Source organism: Motacilla alba, chromosome 6 (assembly GCF_015832195.1).
Source record: "Motacilla alba alba isolate MOTALB_02 chromosome 6, Motacilla_alba_V1.0_pri, whole genome shotgun sequence".
In the NCBI taxonomy this organism is placed as follows: domain Eukaryota; kingdom Metazoa; phylum Chordata; class Aves; order Passeriformes; family Motacillidae; genus Motacilla; species Motacilla alba.
The window spans coordinates 20,615,754-20,636,491 of record NC_052021.1 but is presented as its reverse complement, the minus strand read 5'-3'; the positions used below and the strand labels follow the sequence as shown (position 1 = coordinate 20,636,491).

General features: G+C 37.5%; 1 protein-coding gene across 10 annotated transcripts in view; it reads right to left on the bottom strand.

Annotated features, from left to right (window-relative positions):
• The window catches only part of CPEB3 (cytoplasmic polyadenylation element binding protein 3), an 82,621-nt gene that overhangs the window by 16,354 nt on the left and 45,529 nt on the right, over nt 1-20,738 (bottom strand). For 7 of the 10 annotated variants that reach the window (XM_038140261.1, XM_038140268.1, XM_038140266.1 and 4 more), the window contains exons 5-7: nt 16,813-16,836; nt 12,138-12,305; nt 10,252-10,341 (exon numbers count right to left, since the gene is read on the bottom strand). In XM_038140261.1, the coding sequence (XP_037996189.1) occupies nt 10,252-10,341; nt 12,138-12,305; nt 16,813-16,836 (282 nt within the window). The remainder of the gene's footprint in view (nt 1-10,251; nt 10,342-12,137; nt 12,306-16,812; nt 16,837-20,738) is intronic. The other 3 variants (XM_038140263.1, XM_038140262.1, XM_038140269.1) reach the window with 1 other exon arrangement.

Sequence of the window (20,738 nt, the reverse complement as noted above, 5' to 3'; positions counted from 1 at the left end):
CAAGTGATTTATTGCAAACACTGTGAGAGTAAAGGTTATCTGGACAGTTTCTAGTTACTCAGTGGTACAGGAATATTTCAGAAAGGTACTAATGGAGTAAAAGTACAGATCTCTCACTTAATGAAGTCCAGAGCAGACTGAGTTTAAGCAAGAGTTTTTCTTCAGAATTTCAATTAATTGTGAATTAGTTCAATTTTATTATAATACCTGAAGGGTACCATTTTATGCCCAACTTGTGGATACTCAATGCAATTAATAATTTAAGTTCTTGCATTTGACAACAACAGTAGATAAATTGTTGTTCAAATGCATCAACCATGAGCTGAATCTTCTGGTACAAAGCCAGCATTTGGCATGCAAAAGTTATACAGCCAACAGGGAAGGATTAACCTATTTCTGATTCTTAGAATCTGGGCTCTTTTCAAACAAAGTGAAATATTGTAATGAAGAGTTATCTATGAGGTCAAAGAGTATTTGAATCTCCATGTCACATGTCTGCATATCATCTACTGATTTCATATGTAATTGATCTGAAATCCATACTTCCCAAAATTCAGCCCACTTGCAAAATCAGGTATTTACTAGAACTTTTAGAATAAAGTTGTTTTAAAATCCCACAGGAAAGGAACATTTAGAAACAGTGTGAACCAAATTTCTAAATCAGTTAATGTGATGACAAGGGTCATTGCTCAAAGTCACCTTAGTAATCTTAGTAGAAGATGCTTTAAACATGAATAAAACACATTTCAAAATCTAAAGATGAAACTACTATTAAAAATTAAATTCATTTTTGAAAAATAAAAATCCAAGGCGTAAAAAAAACCTGCAGACTTTCCTTTAAACATTGCAGTGACATGACTGCATTTTCAAAAAAACTTCAAAGGCTTTAAATACTTAAGAAACCTCAAAATAGAAAAGGCTGTAATCTCACTTAGCTACTGCAGAAGAGTGAAATTATGTATTAGTCAGGGCTACAAAGATTAATTTCTTTTAGTCGGTCTAATTTTATATGGCAGTGTTTGACCCTGTCAGCTGATTCTTTTCTCTAAAAAACAAAGGTGTATAAGAAATAGGAACAGTCTAGAATCTTAGAGACTCTTCTATTTCTGCACATTTACATTTTTACATGTTTTTCATGAATACCAGACAAAGCCTGGCTGGTGTGATATGTAAGAAATCCCTCCTATGCCACATTGCAGACAGGTACTGGGGAAGGGTTTGTTTGATTTTAATTAAAGGATTGTACTCCATATCCTCCGTTACACTGAAAAATAATTGGATGCTGAATCTTAACAGCAATAAAATGAAGTGTACATATCAAATGGAAGATAGGAGACATAAGAAGAGTAGGTCATAGAGAAGAGCTGAATGAAAACTGAGGTTCTGTATCAGTAGCTTCTGTAAAATAAATTGCATGTCTTCATAATTCCAGTTTTAGCACTAAATAGCCCACATCATGAGATCACCAAAAGAATTGAAACTAACACTTAGCCCTTACTAACAATGATCTTACCATATCACAAATAACAGAGAAAACAGAAACCTTCTATTTTGTCATAAATATTACGGAGTGTTTTTCTCCAGTTTAAGTGGAAGGAGAAAGCCAATCCCCACAGAATCTCTGCTTTCTGGACGTGCATTATTTGTGTGACATGGGAGAGGTGCCCCAATGTTTCCTCAGCAGAAAGGACAGCATTTCTACAGTGCTGTAGTAAATACATACAGCTAAAGATTTATAAAGTCTTTTCAGTTCCAAAACATGTCAAAAAGCAGAAAGATTTTCTAGCCATCATTACTTTACTTTCACCACTTATGGATAAAAAAAGGCCCAAAAGAACAGTATACATATGCAATCTCAGTTTGTCCTGTAGTAAAAATACTCCTACCCACCTGTATTAAAAAAAGAAAAGACTGAAATAAATTTCTTGGATTTTTTTTTGTGGTTTTTTAACCAAAAGAATATTCCACAGGCATACCAAAGCCTGTCTTTATCTGGAACTTTACTTCTAAACTAGTGTAAAACATTGCAACAGCAAATTTATAGTGATGTCTCCTCTTTCAAAGGTCACAGCCATTTTCAACATCAGACTGCAGACTGCAGCATGATCTATAGCAGCTATAAATCAGAATTAAAGGATATAAAAGCATAAAAGAAAGGCTCTAATATACAATTTGGTTACTGTAGTTGTAAGAGTAGTCACATGGATTTCATATGAGAAAGATATATTTGATGAAGTGGAAGCTATCTTTGTGAAGTTTACTGAGTCAGCAGCATGAAAAAAAAGCATTAAAACTAGTAAATATAAAACACCCAGCTAAATTCAGAACAGAATTTTTAAAATTTTGATTTTCAAGGGCAATACACAATGGTGACCACTCTGGGCAGAGCAGCTCATGGTCATCATCTGGAGGGGGTCAGGTCTGCTGCTGCTGCTTCCAAGTTTGAACAAAACCTGTTCCTCTTTTTTGCAAAAAAAAAAAAAATCTTCCAGTCCTACTCCAACCAACATTAACGTGGAAAAATTCTACAGAAATATAAATGCTCTGCTTGATTTCAGCTTCTATTTCAAGCACAGTATCAGCATGAGGTAAAGAAAAAAATTCAGAGGTAGAAAGCACTGGTCCAAAAATCCAGGCTTGCTGGATTTCAGTTAATTTAAATTAAATTTGATATTGGATTTTACAATAAAAATAGCTTTCAGTTTAAATTATACATTTTTCTTAACAAAGAAAGCAAGCAGCACTTGCTGCTTATCCCAAAATATTTGGGACTGTTGTCAAGAGATTCAAAGTAAAGTACTTCAATCAAAAAGAAAAGACACCCCATGTAATTTGCACAGATGAAGCTAGTAACATATTTTGTGATTTTTGTATGGTTGTAACTCTCCTGTGAGCTATAGAACATTTCTAAAGGCAGAACTTGGAGCTTCAGCACTAAGCTTTGACTTCCCTTCTTTTAATCAAGTAGTCAATTTGTCATTTGCTGCTGTGGTGCTGCTAATAACCATTTGAATGTTCACTCACATGTGGATTGTTTTCAGGTTCTGGTTTGTTCAAATTTCTTGTATTTGTTGACTGCAAGAAAAAGATGCAGCTTGAAAAACCCTCCTTAATTACAGAAGGATTTTTTTCCCAAAACTGGATTATGTTGAACAACTAATGCCTCTCAAAACCAAAGAAAATCCAAAACTGTTTCTGGTGAATAAGAGTATTCATGTCCCTGGAAGACCAGATTAGTGTGTAAAAAACAAAAATAAAAATACTGGACTTACCAAATCCTCTAAAAAATTGTGTGTTTACCTTTATTAATGAAACTGCCCAGCCTCCACTGGCATACAGCTGACTACTGGTTACACTCTTGGTATAATCAGTAGTCAGATGCACTGTAGGTGCCAAACCAGGTAGGATTTGCAGGGTATGGAGTATTCACGATGTGCCGAGCACAGCACCGACACAGCTGAGGGAAACAGCAGCTCTGAGCTGCTCCGAGCTTTTGAGACCAGAGAGAGGCAGATGCACTGCCCTGGGCAGAGGCACCCACAGCATATCCAGCCCCTGAAATACTCACACTGCCAGTCCTAAGCTCTGATTTGAGAGGACACAAGTATAAGTAGGGGTATTACCTTTGATAAATTTATGTTGTGTGTATTCCAATGATCTTGGACCAATTTTAGATTATTGCATCATTATTTTAGGGGTAGAATCACTGAAGTGATCCTAGGAACCAAATACATAGTTTTATAAATGTAATGCCTGTAGGACTTCATAAAAGACTTCAAGTTTTTAATGCATTAAATAATTACAACTGATTGGGGGTGGGAGTAGGGAATAACTTACTTTTTAGATGACCATCAGAACAATGAATATGCTGCAGTGCTAGTACAGAATCTGTCTCTGCACCACCACCTGCAACAACCCTTTCAACATATTTCAATGATTTGAAAGGATAATTTAGTGCTTCCTAAATTATTAGCAAAACAAGATAGCAGAAGTTACTACAAAGCACAAAATACTACTAAATCCTCCACTTAAGCACTATTCAAAGGACAGCTTTTATCCTGAAGCCCATAATACTTACAGATCAATTCATGTGTCTCCATTTATAAAACAAAAGAAAAGGTGACATTTAATAAAAAGAGTATTGGGGAGGGGTGAGATGTACAACCCACAGCAAAATCTACTTGGGTTTTACAAGAGGTTAATGGGAATAAGACAAATATTTAACTCCTTCCATTTGACAAAAGTGGTCTGGGCTACCTCTACAGATAAACATAGAAAGCTTTTTATGTACTTAGATATGTTCAAATTATTGAAAAAGGGTTAAATGCTTGCTAAAAATTGTGGCTTCTTCTATATCAACCTAGCAATTCTGAAAGATAGTAGGATCTGTTGAAAGTAAGGTGAGAGCTGGGAGAGAATAATCTTGCAATGCTACTTCAGAATCAGATTTGTTCTGCCTAGGCTTGGATGGCTCAAAAATACTTTTGTATTTTGCTTCACCACATTCTTTTTTTCCCCCAGAAAAAGAAGTTGCAAATGGCATCATTTTAGAGACAGAAATTCTCTTACATGAAGCAAGCTCCTTGAATGCTCTTAGATACCTGGCACAGCAGTCTCAAAGACAGACACTTAAAAATCATCATTATCAGCACACCACCTAGAATCCTCAAACATTTAGGACAAGACAAGAAACAGTGTTAAGAGCTTAAAAAAGGGAGGCTCAAACAAAAATCACCAAAACCCTTAAAGAAAATTATTTGCAAAGCAAGCTAAAGTCACAGAGCTACAGAAGAGCACATGAGTGTGTACTGCATTTTGCTACCACCACACATTTTGTGACTTGCATTGATTTGGGATGATACTGCCCTGCTGTGGGAATACACAGGGACTACAAATTACAGACATGGCCTCAGATATCAGTGGGTACAATGACTGACGCTGCACACCATCCCTCTGTTGGAACATACATAAACAACATCTAAAAACCCTCCCAGAATCAATCTTTGCCATACAATGTAATTCTGGACAGGGAACGTCAGTTTCCATTCTAACAAATACTGTGATCTCTGACTTCAGTTTTTTAAATACAAAAATTGGCTCGGCATTTCATGCTGGACTGGGCTGGTATCATATTTGATCAGTTAAACCAAAGCAGGCAGTTTCTAGAACAGACTGCTGTATTTGCACAAACCAGATATCTTCTTGTGAATATAACTAATGAAATTGGAATTATGATTCCATACTTTATCTTTGCAACTGTTCACTCTTGTTCCTCTGGCAGAAACGACAACTGCCACTGCAGTGGCAATGGAATTAACCATGGAAATGGTCTTCATCCATGAAATCAAGATCAGTCAAAAGACTACAACAACAGTGTTCCCATCTAAACAGTGCTTTGGAGAGAATCAGAGAGGCTCACACTGTCTGTCCCACCAATTGTTTTTAAATTAAAGCGTGAGAATCATTTCACGTTACTTTGTGCAACTTTGCTTACACTGTTTTGTTTTTGATGAGCAGTGGGGACAAATGTGCTTAATTTTATCAGATAGCAGCATAACAAACTGAAGAACAGGGAAAACACAAAGGGATCAGACTGCTGCATCACACATCTGAATCAACTGTAAAGCCAAAGCATTCCTCCCATTCCAAACCCATCCTATCTTCAAGCTCTGCCATGCTTCATTTTCTAACTCTAATTCTAATCTCTATCCAAATATCAATCTTTCTAAATGAAAAAAAAGGGGGAAAATTTTTGCATCATTTTTGGCATTTTGAAACACATGGTGCAGTTCTAAGCAATTACTAGAAAAATCATAGTTATCACAAGGAAAAACCAGTAAAGAGTTTTTAAAAAGTTGTTTTAAAGCTAGCAATCTGGTAAAGAAAAACCAATTGAAAAAAAAATGTTTTTGAAACAGTTGGCACCATCTGTTTAATAAAAAAAAGGAAAGAAAAAAATTACTGTAGTTAGCATAAGCATTGCTGAACTCAGCACACCAGCAAATAAGTGAAAACCCCATCAATTTATATTTAAATAAAACATGAATTATCTGGATTTTGCCAGAGATAAATAGACTGTGACATGGTAATGTGCAACTACTTTTGACAACATCCTTTAATACATATTTCTTAATTTCTCAGTGTCTCATAGGTACTCAAAAGATACTTAACCAAAAACCACATTTAATTCCCAAATTCTGGGGTGAAAGCCAAGTAAACACATTATGAACTGGGCATCTGCTTACCCAAGACCAACACATGGCATTTATAATTTTGCCAGTTCAGTTAGTAACATATCCAAACAGATGCCAAAGGAAGTAATCCAAAGACTTCTCAGGCAACGGGAATGAATTAGCCTTATTCAGAGGCAAAGCATTAAAAACCACCTCATGCATGGCACAAACATACAGACATGGTGCTAAGCTCTTACAATGCACAGGAGGGGTAAAAAATTGTTAAGGCAACAATGCAGATGCTCAGAACTAGAAATAGGAGCCTCTTCCACACATTGTCAGCTGTTGGCAGCTTCTCTTGCCCAAGTGTACAATATTCACTTTCAGTGACAAGAGCATCCCTGTTCTCTCAGCAACCTAAATATGGAACTCACTGGCAACCAAGGTAAGGTAAGTTGTGCTTGATCTACAGAATGATTTTGGGTGTGCTGTTACAATGCCCAAAACTCAAACACTGACAAAGGCAGACTGCTTTCACAAACACTGATAGTGTATTCTGCGACATCAGACAAGATTCAGTAAGGGTAACAAACCCCTAGAATATATGGGAAAACAGGAAAACCTGGAATATACAGATAGCAATGAGGTGCTTGAGGAATATGTTGCAGATACAGCTGTGTTGCTCTGCCATTCCCCAAGATCCAAAATGGGACTGTTAACCTCACACTGGGATAAGTCTGGTGTTACTCACCATGCTGGAGACCCCAGCTCAGCATCATTTCATACACAAACACTTATGTACTCCAGGCCCAGCACTAAATCTGAGGTAACATGCCTAAGCAGACCTGTGGTGACACCATCCTGCTCAGGACACCAAATCCAGGCAAACCTTTGTTCAAGCTCAGTGCTGCAGGAATGTTTCTGGACTCCAACTGGTCCCAATGACAGCTCACATGCCACTGCAGCTAAGCTAATCAAGCCCACCAAGTAAAAAATTAGCTAATAAGGCTTGCTGGAACTGACTACACATCTATGGCCTGACTCGCTTGCTAAACTAACCAGATAAAGCCCTCGGGGGGGCTGGTGGGTGGTGGTGGAGGTCACTAGACTGTAAGCAACATTTTAATCTTTCAGATTTCATGCTTGATCAAATTAGCCATGGCTAATGGTTTCTGCAGCTTTCTCTTCCTAGCCCTAAGAATATCAACAGAGTGTTCCTAATACAGGCCGACTACAGGGAATTCATGTATTGCACCAGCATAGCAAACATTCCAAAATTCAATAAATGATACCAACAAGTAGATACTGGAAATCTGTATTGATTCACTCAGGACTGCAGGGGATGTTGCATCACCTGGATGTAACTGAAGATGGAAAACCATGATGTGAAGCAGCTGCAGCATAAAACTTCCCTGACCGTGCTGACCCATGGCATCACCCACTGATGTTGTCTGCCCCAAACCTCTCAGTGAACACTTAGCAAAGCAAACAGACAAAAATCCTGAACCTTGCTGAAAGACCAGACACTGCCCAATGATCTGACCCTCCAGTAATGGAAAAGGCCATCCATCAAAAGGACACTGATGTCCATCTGGAGGAGATGACTTATGTTCAGAAGGAGCAGGGCTCAATTCTACTGCCTCTGGGGCACATTCAAGGAGCTGGGAGAAGCCTTGAAGGTCAGGCTTCATCAATGTGTGAACAGCCTCTGCATCGTGCCCACTTCATTCCAACAATTAATTTTTCTTGCTTTCTTTCAAGATTGCTAGCATACAAACCCCAGCTCATTCTCTCCTCTATAATTTCATTTGTCCTTTGGTTTTTTTTGTATATGTTTTCTGTTTGAAAGAATCATATTCAAAATGTCAGAAAATTTACAGACTAGCAACGCAACATGGAAGACATCTAGAAAATGAAGGGAGAAAACATTTGAATTCATGAGAACTTGACAGTGGAGTAATTCTCACTGAATTTTGCACCAAGCATAATTTCAAATATCTCTTTTTCTGTTTTTCAAGGAAATTCCCAATAATCCACCAAAACAGCTTAAAATAAAAAAGTAAAACAAACAAACAAACAAAAAAAAAACAAAACCAAAGCCCACCAAATTAAATTTTATATCTAAAGGAACTTCTGATCAAAATGAGCATTTTATTGTGGTACTTCTGAAAATGATTCCATAATAACTTTGAAAAATAAGTACTCTTAATTGAAAAAAAAAAAGACCAAAAAGCTGTGAAAAAATTAGAACAGACATTCAAACTTTATCCTCTGACTCCTGGAAATAATATTCTGTCTTCTGTGTAGGTGCTGCCTGTGTGGGATCATAGTAAATCAAGTACATTTGACCTACAGAGCTTAGCATGACTGTAAGTGAATGTCAGAGCTGGGCACGCAGGATGTCTGATGCTGCAGCCCTGACTGATAACTAAGAAGTCAGATATAAATAAATCTGGAACAGTTGGGATTGACTGTTGTTTAGCACTTTCAGACAGACGTTCAGGGCAACTGGCAGGGGCTTTGAAAGCTGTTTCCTATATTAGAATCATGACAAAAATAGAAGTGAGGCTGCATTCCCTTGTCTTCTGCTAAAATAGATCTTACTCAAAAACATTTTACAAGTTTGTCAAGGCATAACTAGTCCACAGTCAGATAGAGAACAAAATCAAAATTGGAAGTCCCATGTTAATTCAACAAATAGTTACTTATTGAATTAATAAGAGGAAAAAAAATAAAAAAGGGAAACAAGCAGAGAATACCAAGAGATAATAAGGACAAGGAGAAGCTGGCTTTTCTACTTAAAAAAAACCCCAACTTCTAAGTGGAGGCACAATTAGAATTCACTAGCCAGAAAGACCCCAGAGATCTTTAAAAATAACATAAAAACGGAAAAGCATATATTTTACCAACTGTTCTTAGGAATATTGCAGGGGGGTTGAGGTTTGGGGTGGGTTTTTTTGTTGTTTTTGGGGCTGTTTGATTTGTTTTTAAATTCATGAACAGATGCTGCATAACTGCTGACAGCAAGGCTGAGTGGTGAGAACGGAACAGGAAAGAGGAAGCATGTATGGGCTTTTCTTCTGATTTTAAGTGTCCCAAATACTGTTCAGAGAGCAAGTATTTGTCACAGTATTATTTTGCCTCCAGCAATTAAGCTTCCAAATAAATTAAGCTGGCTTTTGTGTGTTTTTGCAGTCAAACTATATCTATCAAAATATTTCAGGATTAGCTAGTTCACTGACTGAACAGCCCACTGTTCTGCCAAAACAATCAGTGGCCTTAATGAGCAATTAAGACCTTCCAGGGCCAATAAGAAATGGAAATCTTTGCATATAGACCAGAAATTTTGTGTACAACTTGCTGCTACTGTTTCAGATCACGTGTGAACTCAGGAACTACATGCAAGAGGCACATGTGAAAGACAGCAGAATGTATTGTACAAAATCAGAGAGAGCAGGGTACAGCAAGAGTAGTTTGATTCAGCCAAGTAACCCTCCCAAAGAGATTTCCCACAAGCTGTGATTTCTCACTCAAAGCAGGTGTGCATAATGTTGCTGCCTGATCAGAGGCTGCCCCACCTGCTCACACTCTGGCCCACCCCAGGTGCCCTCTGAGCAGAGCCTGCTCCGTGCCCCAGCGCCCGGGGAGCCCTGATGTGGAGCAGGAGCACAGCTCCTGGGTCACTGCTCCCACTGGAGTCACTTCCCTGCAAAACACCGCACACCCACCGCAGTGACCCAACCCAAGGGACTTCTGCTCTTACTCCCATGGGTTTGGCGAACACCACAACAGAATCAACTAGGAAATTGCTGCAACTTGCATTCTACCTACTGCTGGTACAAATGAAGGCATCATTCAAGGGTTCAAGGTGTGCTAAGAATTACACGCAGAGGAGCACATGTCAATAACCAAATTGTGAATTTTTTTCCCATCAGGATAATGGCTGAAAATATGCTTGATGAAAGACAGAAAATTCACCATAAAGAGCCAAAACTTTGCTTTATAGTGGATTGCCACATGGCAGATGTAATTTCCTTTTACCAGCACAGCCCACTTAAGTGTATTTTAAACTAATTACCTTTAGGTGGAAAATACGACTTGCTTTCAGCTTTGTGAGGCCAGTCCACCACAAGAGGTCCAAACCTACGAAAGCTGGCAGTGATCTCATCTACAAAAAAATGAATGAGGCACATTAGAGAGAACATAAAAACTGACAGTGGCAAGATAAAAAGGTCTTACTTAAAAAACAAAGCGAAACAAGAACAGTGAAAACTGCAATGATGTCCACAGCAGATGCCTAAACAATCTTTCATATCTGTGCTGTACATGGCTGCTTAAAAAAGTGATTTTACATTCCACTAGTGGAAGTCTGCAGCAGGATTAAATGCAAACATGATCTATCAGAAGTGAATATGCTTCAGCTGCGGTCTATTTCTAATTATAGCCACAAAGCAGGGTCAGATGCAGCCACATGGGACTGATGGAGGAGCTCCATGTCAGCACGGCTGCTCCTTGCAGCCTACCCTAGAAAGAGGCTGCAGCAGGTCGTGCCACTGTGGGCATTTCACCTTCCTCAGGCCCTTCAGGAAATCTGCCTTGAATTACCCAGTTTTTTCTTCACTTTTTAAGCATCAGCTTGGAACCACCATGTAACACACATTACGAGCTATCCTATAGGACAATTTTGTTTTACATATAAATCCTTCAGAAAAAAGTATTTAAAATTCTTTTTGAAAAAATCTTATTTTCTCAATACATTCTTAAATGTACTTTAAAGAAATAATTAGTTTAAAATCGTGTCTAATGTGATGTTAGGTAGATCAGAGTAACAAGCCATCAGGAGAAAAGGCAGTGGGGTTTTACAGTTCCTGGATTGCTGTTTGCGATGTGTCCAGTTTCTCTGACCCCATGAATTGCATGTCAGAGTTTCAAGCATCTGGAGACAGAACACACAGGTTGTGTACTGAAGAGCTGAAGGATAAAGGGTTACTGAAGGAGACCTCTCAGGAAAGTGGGTGACAGCTCCCAGGTCACCATGTTACTTCCTCACAGGACAGGCTGACCATGTGTTTTGACTCTGAGGGACCCAGCAATGTGCACACCAGTTGTCCCTGTTGGGCTGCTGCTTCTTACAGCTGCAAATCCAGATTACCCACCAGACCCCATACAACAGCCCTGCAACTCTTGGTGTGACATGGGAACTGCATTTGAGGTGTTTGTAAACACAGACTGGCACCTCATACTATTTCTTCATTAAAGCTGTACATGGTTTAGGCTTCAGATTAGTAGATTAGAGACCTCCCTTATTTCATTATAAGGTATCCTCAAATTCCCTGTGTATGCCCATTGAAGCTAGACGGTGGTGGATTCCAGCTACATTCCAGCCATGAAAAATACACCAAAAACTGTCATGATTTTAGTTTGGGAGTAAGAGTTTGTGGGGACACATGCAAGCAGAGCAGATAATCATTGAGAAAACACTCTGACCATCCTTGCTGAGTAGGTTATTACTTTGTAACCATATTATTACCCTATATTTATGATCTGAACCCTACATACGTGCTGGGTATAAGAGCTGATTATTTAAAGCCCATGCTATTTTGTAAGGACTGCATTAAGAAAGTCTTTAAAGTCAACCACATCCAAGAGCAGGAAAAGACTATGGAGAAGAGACAGTACCCACTAAGTTCCCTTTTCAGCTTTCCCACTTGACAGTCGTGGGAAGACATGCAGATCAGAAGACCTGCTAGGCAGCCACTTCTGATCTACAGCACACAAGAATGACAGGTAAATTCTGGGGTGTTGCAGGGGGTGGCAGGGTGTGTTTGTTCTAAGTAACACCACAAGCACCACAAGAGACACACCCGGGAAAATCCATTTGCCTCTATGAAAATATCGCCTTTTTAACAGTAATTCTATGAAAGCCAATTCCCACATCTCAGCAATGCAAGTGATTCACAGTACCTTCATCAATGTCAGGAGGAAGACCTCCAACAAACACCTTTCTAGAATAGCGTTCCACTCGTTCCCCATTTTGGCAGCGTGTTGGAGAGCTGAGACCCGAGGATAACGACTGATCCCCATGGCTGTCGTCTAGGAAGCCATCCTCAAAAGGAAACAGCGAAGACCGACCTGGAACAGATTTTGTAGGATCTATAGTTAACGCTATTTCCTGGAGAATGAAATATTTCAGTAAAAAACTTTCCCTTTTGCTGTTTTACTTTAACAGAACTTACACTAAAGGACCCAGCCAGGTGGTCCAGTTTTCCAATTCATGTTCATTAGTATTGTTTCTATTTTGCCAAGAGTGTATTACCCTTACAAGACAATAAACCTAATTTAGCTTTAAAATAAACCCTCGCAAATGGACAGAAACAAAAAACAAGTTATCTGATGAAATTATGTGTCATAGCTATAGAAATAACCTTTGCAAGATTTACATTTCAAACCAGTTAGAGATTTACACCTTCCATAACAGATCTTGAAGGAATGATCTCAAGATCCCTCAAGCCACTGGCCTGCAGAGCAGGACAGTCCTCTGAGTGCTGTACAGGATCCTGACAGCAAGGGCTGCAGCACTTCCACCTCCATGGAACACAGGCCCACGCTGAGCAGGGGGGCAAACGGCAAAATAAACATGGAAAAGCTTTGGATTGTGGATATTAAACAGGAAGTGAAGAGATTCAGTGAACAAGAAAAAAAATCTTGTTAAATAAACCACAAAGAACTTGCACATGAAGGAAAACATTGTTAGCTCGAACAGCCTGTCAGCCTGTTTGTTACTGAGTTAAAAAACATCCTTTCAGTCATGAATGAGCACAATTAACAGAAATGGCTGCTCCTAAGATTGTTAAGGAAAAGTAAAGAATTTATTTGTAACCATCTGATGCAATTAACCTGTTGCTGTTACTAACAAAGTATACACACATTATTTTAAGAATAGATTTATTAATAAGGAAGATAAAAAAATATTCAAAGACTGCATTGAAGCAACATTTCCCAACTTTTGAATTTAACAATTCCCTATACCTGAGTTGAAAAATACATCCTGTAATGTAGAGAGATGTATAAATAGGAACCACACCTCAACTCTGAAAAGGCTACTTGTCCCCTCATACCATGGAGAAGAAATCCAGGGATGGAATTATAATTAATTGATGCAAACAGTTTACAGGGGAGTTGATTACAAATATAAACATATCTATACTTTTTTAAGTGCACATAACTAAATTCAAAGGTACTGAATCACACAAAATTGACACAGCAAGACCTACAGTTTAATACCATACTGGTATTAACAGCACAGGAAGTGAAGGAAATAAAAACAGGGGCAAGGAGAAAAATCAAGATAGAGGGACAGCAATCAGAAAAACATATACACTGAAAATACCAGTAATTTTCTCCAGTAGCAAAGGACAGATTAAAAAAAGAAGCAGTAATCCTGTGTAGGGAAAATGAGCTAATGAAGTCAGGAAAGTCACTGACACACAACACCAGCCTGATTTTTAATAACAAACATCAGGCACCAGAAAAGGGTTGATTAAAAATAATACATTGAATTTTAAACAATGAAAGAGATTACAGACACAAAAATTCACTGAAGTAAAAATTCTACTATGCATTTGCACATCAACATAAAAAATAGGGTAAATGCCACAATCAGAGAAGGATGTAGACATGCTACCTTTCAAAGACTTGTCAGAAATGGAGGGTTCAGAGCATACAACAGAAAAGACTTTTGATGAATATTCCATTAATGGACAAACACATCATGCACATGTATAAACATATGCATTTCAATGTAAAAGAGAACATCTGCATGAGAGAAAAAATAATTAAGAATACTACAACTGTGTAAAAATATCAAATCAGAACACTCACTGAAAAGCTGGAAATCTGAAAATATCTCAGAGACTGACATTACTGGAGAGAAAATTCATCTTTTAATTCCTGCCTATGAACCTACCTTCTCGTAAAAAAGTAAACAAACAAAAAACATGAGCCATTAGTGGAAGATGACATATCAAATTAATATCAAGATGTTCAACTAAAATCCAGATCTGCAGAGGAGACTGAGTTCTGAAGGAAATAATTAAAATTCCCAGCAACTTAGAAAGCAAGGTATCACCTCTGAGCACCATGCCAGACACTTGGTGGTCTACAAGCACTGCACTCACCTTAAATAAATGCAAATGATGTTCTATAAGTTTATAGATAAGTCAAGTATAGAGCTGAATGTAAGAAGAATACATTTAAAACAATGGAAAGCATAAAGACAAAGGAATAGGGAATGACTGTTCAGGGCCTTCTCCAGTAAGGGAAAAATGAACTGCATTGAACACAATCAGTACATGCCAAGGCTGAAAGCAAGGCAAACTTTGGAAACCCTTGCTACAGACCTTTTGGGATGTTTAAAAATTTATGTAGGCTTAGAAAAGGGAATGAGTAAGAACGGGAGAAAAATGCAATCTAAGGCAATAAATATTAAAACATCACCTCAAGAGACCCCCTGGGCAAATTTCTGGGAGAACAATATGGGAAAGCATCACTGAATGCACTTTTTTGGTAACACATTCCTGTACTCTTCCCTGGGCATCTCTGAATTGTCAGTGTAGCAAAATAGTTTGGGCTGATTTCCCACAGCAGTGCTTACATCTGTACCTGAAAAACTGGTTGTGAAAGTTAAAAAACAAGGTACCAAGAACATGACTCAACAGCTCTAAGCACGATACCTACAAAGAAATGCTCATCTCTTCTCTCAAAGGAAACAGAGAATCAAGTAGGGAACTGAAAACTTACGGCAAGCCTCAAGACAAGTCTGACAAAACTTCTTCTCATTGTAGATGCTTAGTCACAATGACAGAATCAAACACTAATTAAAACATTCAAGTATTGCAAACATAAAATGAGTCCTTGCACAGACTTGCCTGTGGTTACTCTGCATATTATCCCAATGCAAATGGTAAAAGCAGTAATAGAGAGGGATATATGAGAATATTGGATAACCAACACATTTTTTAACAGACTGTTGTAGAATTTCATGCTTAAGGTAAAGAAAGCTCAAAATCAACATCATAAAAGTCAAGGTAATGATAAAGCATGAACATCACAGACTTTAATATGAATGAGGCAAGTCAAAATCCCTAACATTAATGACAAGACACACACACATAAATCTACTTGTTAGTATGGAAAAGCCTGCATTTCACACAGGAAACGAGTCTTGTGGAATGAAAAATGCTTCTTGGTAATAAGAAAAAAAAATCTGAAAAGACAGCACGTTCAGAACTTGTTTGCCCTGTTTTGTCTTCACTAATATTTATATAAAACAGTCTAAATTACATTCATCACAATTATTTCTGCATTATTGTATTTTGCTTCTACAAGTAAACAGGAGTTGCCAGTAATTCATACTATCCTACTGATTCCTACCTCCTTTCCTACTTTGGTGCCATTTGATCAATGTGGAAACACCTGCCACAATCTTAAAATAAAATTAAACAGTGTTCATGTGCACAGAAAGTAAGTTTGTGAAGAAAATATCAATCTTTTGTTTCAGATTTAGCTATCAAATAAACATTAAAATGTGTCAGCTTTGAACAAAATCAGAGCAAATTCTGTATTACAAACTGTGTTAGTATGGCCTGTACAGCCCACCACCTCAACCCATACAAATTACAAGCCCTTAGACACTATTGGTTTGTGTGATGGATACATCTGTCTCTAAGGTTCTTCACAAATGTGATGCAAATTCTACATTTGGAAAAGGGGACATTATCGCCTGCATAGCTGGCAGAGAACTTAATAGAAAAGAAGATAAAATTAAGTTTAATGCTAAAGTACTCTATGCAGATGGCACTGCCTAACTGTAATTGTTAAAAGCTGCTATTTTCACTGTTATTTTCTCAATAACAACCAGTCTGTGTAAGCTGCAGCACAGGACATAAATGTAAGCTGTATTAGTGGCTTGCTCAGTACAGCTGTTGGACTTGTTATTGTCCTTGTTCCTTCATCTCTCAGAATAAACTGATATGCAGCACGGTACATATATAAAATATTTTCAGTTTGCTCTTATGTTTTAAGGGTTGTCTATGATGAAATGCTGTTAAAATGTGCTCAGATACTGTATCTTTTTAAAATTATGATCAATATTCACTGTTGAGGACATTTACTAGTATCAGTATTCATACATGTTCTAACTGAGGCAATTCAATGCAACGAAGTCTAATATTCAGCGAAAGCTGTTTCATGTAAGAAAAAAAGTCATTTTCAAATGTTCAATGCAGCAGTTAAACACTGGACTTCTACAAAACAAACACCAAACATAAACCCAAACCCAATCGTTTTCTGGAACACTGCATTTCAAGTCACAAATACGTGTCATGAGAATCTTTACATTCAGCCATCCTCCAGTTCTCTGGTAATAGCAACACTTGAAGTTATCAGCTCAGGATCATCACTGCTTTAAGATGCTGTTAAAAGGGAGCTGTTTTGCAAAGGAAGAATATGAGATTGATTTATACAAAGCAATTGATCAACTAAATCATGTTAAAATCGGTAACATCATCTTACCACCAGAAAATTAAATATTTATTTCTCCCACTATTCAGCAAACAAAACATTTAGTAAATACTTTTACCTCTTCTCCGCCCATAGCTCCTTGCTGCATGTAAACACAGAAGAAAATTGTCGGTACAGCTGTCATTAGATTTAGCTCCAAAAGCAATGAAAATGTAGCTTCTACCTCTTCTCTTTTTCCCCTCCCACCATAAAGAAGGAAAAGACATTTAAAAGTGCAGGATGAAATTCAAACAACCCACAACAAGAAAAAAAGTTGAAGATGATACAGCCAGGGAAGAGGAAAAAAAAAAAAAAAAAGAACATACCTGCTGTGCAAGTTTTCTACATAGCAAAGGGCAAAGGTATTAAAAAAATCAGGCATATAGGACAGTATTATAAAATAATAATTTAGGATTATGGTTTTAAGTGGCAATAAACATCATCAACAGTAATCCTAATTAAAAGAACCAGTTTTGCATTTTATTAAATGGTTGCAGAGAACATATTTTCCAATTATGTTTCCATTTAAATAATTAACCATATATAAATACTAAAATATAAATACTAAAATTCTACTAAAACAATATGAACTCAATAGCCAGTACCTTCAGATGAATAAAACCAGATTGACAAAATGCCTTCATAACTACCAGAATTAACACAGAATTTCAATGAGACACTAATCAATGGCAAATCCACAATGCTGGACAACTTCAGAACTATATTTTGTGATGTAGTGGCAAATGCAAAAACCAGAATTTTTGATCTGAAGTTTTAGAAAAACAGAAAATAATCTGGAAAACCATGTCTTTTACACAGGATCTCTGATCTATCACAAAAGCCATCTATCCTCCCAAGGTAATCAAATGTGGAAGGCTGGGGATCGAGTGGGTTTTTCAACAGAAACGAGCTTAGGTTAGAGGAAACAGAGCTTTGTTTTGTTTCCTTCTCTCCTCATTGTAACACACTCAGTGTTCCTGCTCCTTCTCAACCCCATCTCTTATTTCTGACACAGTGCCTTGCAGTCCTGTCCTACACACCCAGGTGTCCCACCAGACCCCTCAGCATTACCTGGCTACTTTTCTTTTGACCAAGGGGCCCTGGAGCTACCCAGAGCAAGGCTGTCCCTGCTTCAGCACAGGAACCTCTCTCCTACCCAAGCAGCTTCTTCCTCCTGCCCTGAAGAAACACCATGCCCCTTTTTTCTTCCACTATCAATGAGGTCACAAAAAGGCAACTACATTAGTATGTCATTGGGGGATTAAAAAATTTCAAGGGCTATGAAATTTATGTTTAACATGAAGACAGCAGGGGCTGTTTGTGTGAACAGCAACTCAGCCACAGTGAGGTGGCAGGTAAGCCCTGAGAGAGACTCTGCTTCTTGCATAGCAGGCAATAGTGAGAATTAACACCAGAGCTGGCTTTGCAGCAAGAATAGAACTAGTCCTCCTGCTTTCTAGTAATTGCCCTATTTTATTAGTTATTATCATGGTAAAGAATCATTGTCAGATCTCTTGTAGCAAGTCGTTGTCTTGATGAATGCCCACATTCCCAAAAAAAACACGTTTCAAGGTATAGTTAGGGACACATTCTGAGAGCAATTCATCTGAAAGAAGTTTCTCAGAATGTTACCTATCTAAAAATTAAATAGAGAAGCATTATTTCAGTATAAAATGAAAGAGACTCTTGTGTTTCTTGTGAAGAAAACAAAGCTTTATATGCTTAATGTAAACTTTTAGGCTCTGATCAAGATCAGTTTATGATGGCAGAAATCTACCACAGGCTTTTGTAAATTTTAGAATGCCCTACTGCTACTCATATATTATAACACTTATATGCAATACTGCACTGCAGAATAATATTTTTATCCTATATTTGCATTCACACACAATCTTTAAGTCCATAAAAGTTACTGAAACTCACTGAAGGTATATTTGCCTGTAAATTCCAGGGACAAAAAAAATGCAATTCACTTAAACAGGATGACAAGCAAGTCAGTTTTTGCTGATTTAAAAACACTGCATCACATTTAAATACTCAAAGAAGGCGAAGTTTCACCATTGTTGTTTACAGTTTGTATACATATACACACAATTTGAAAATTGTCTCAGTTGTAACTAGTGTTTGTATTAAAATATTAATTTTTTCCAAGAAGTTGAGTTATTTAGCATGACAACTTCAGAATGTAAATGCACACTTTATTATGTTGCTTTCTCAGGATGTGAAGTTTGAATGTGTCATTTGAAACAAGTTAAATAAAAAATACCCATGTTGCTCACAAGTCAAAATTCACAGCACAACAGATTAAATAGCAGGAATCAGGTAAATTTCATAATGCCTTCAGTTTGAGTTAATAGTTTAGAAAATAAACAATTTAGAAATTATTCTTGAATGAAGACATTTGCGAGAAAATAAGATTACTGCACTATTACAAACAAATGAAATTACAAATGAAATTACCAGAGCTTTGTATATGAAGTTACTTTCTCTTTTTGGCAACTCCAACAGAAGACAAAAAGCAACTGGGAGCTCCTTAAACTGTACCCCCACTATTGCATTTCTCCCCATGTACTGGTTTTGGTGCCCCATATAAATGTCCTTTTGCACAGAAATCCATCTCCTGAAATGTTTCTAAATTCAACACAAATGATTCTTTCCTCGGGACCTCCTAGATCATTACATATTAAGGCAAACCCAGGTGCTTTAGGATGGGATGAGTACATTTTCCCATGTAAAAAGTGCACTGATGGATTGTGCAGCTCGCAGCAGGATCATCCCTGCGTTGGTGTTTGTCCATCCTTAGCAAGGTTCTGTAACTGTCAGGTACAAAGTTACATAACTGCTGTGTCCCAAATTGCATGGCCTCAAATGCAAAGGAACAACAGATTCTTTTCTACCCGCTGATGATGCTCCTGAAACTATTAACTCTCCTCATCCCAGAAGCCAAGAGTATTTCTATGAACATGAAACCGTATCATGAAGGACAGAACTTTGAGTTTTTAACAAACCAGCAGAACAAACCCCCTAAACCTCAAATCTTGCAATGCAATCAAGGAAACTCAGCGTTAATGCTCTGGAATTCCTCAAAGCCTGCAGCTAAGATTGCCCATTGTTGCAGTAAATCAAAACTCACTCAAATCTTAACTGCATCTCAAGGCTACATGAAACTGATGAAAAAGAACTTTTCTGGGATTTTTCGACTGTTTTATTATAATGTGGGACTGAAACTGCTCCTTGTATTTGTCTCAAATAATTAGCAGTCCTAGGAAACAATAAATCAGTGAATCCATAAAACATTAACTCAAAAGGGCTAGATCTACATGTTCTCCATATCATAACTTAAAATGAATTTGATCATGTAATTTCAAAATTAGAAATAGGCAACAACATTCATTTGCATTATCATATTTTATGGAAGACTTAATAGAAAGTATTTTGAGATTTTTAAGAAAATTATTTCTTCACTTCTGGTATTTATCTTGTTCATGCAGTTATGTGGCCACAATATCACAGATGCGCACTTCAAAGCAATCTTAAAGACACAACTTAAATTGATGTAAAATAGCATTACCTCCATGAAAAAAACAGTTCAACATTTCCAGACTAGAAATTTTAGAGCTACACTGGCTAAAGGAAAGTTTATTTGACAAGATTGGGAACCTCCTTGATTTATAAGGTACCAGAATCTTATTTCTAGCTTGGAACACTCATTTGTATTCTTGAAGCAGTCAGCAGTTCAGAACAATACTTGCTTTAGGACATTATGACTTATGCAATGATTTTTTAAGATCAGAAAGGAAAATATGTCAAGCTTTTGCTTTTGAACAGAGGGTCTCTAAAGTTCTTAGGATCTGGAAGTTTACAAGTGAATTAAAATACCAGGGAAATGCATTCATGGACTGAGGGAAGGTGACAGAATCAAGAATAATTATGCAATGTGTTTTTCTGCAGCAGAGGGATCATCCAGAAGAATTGCAGATGGACTCATCTGCAAGTGGTTCAAAA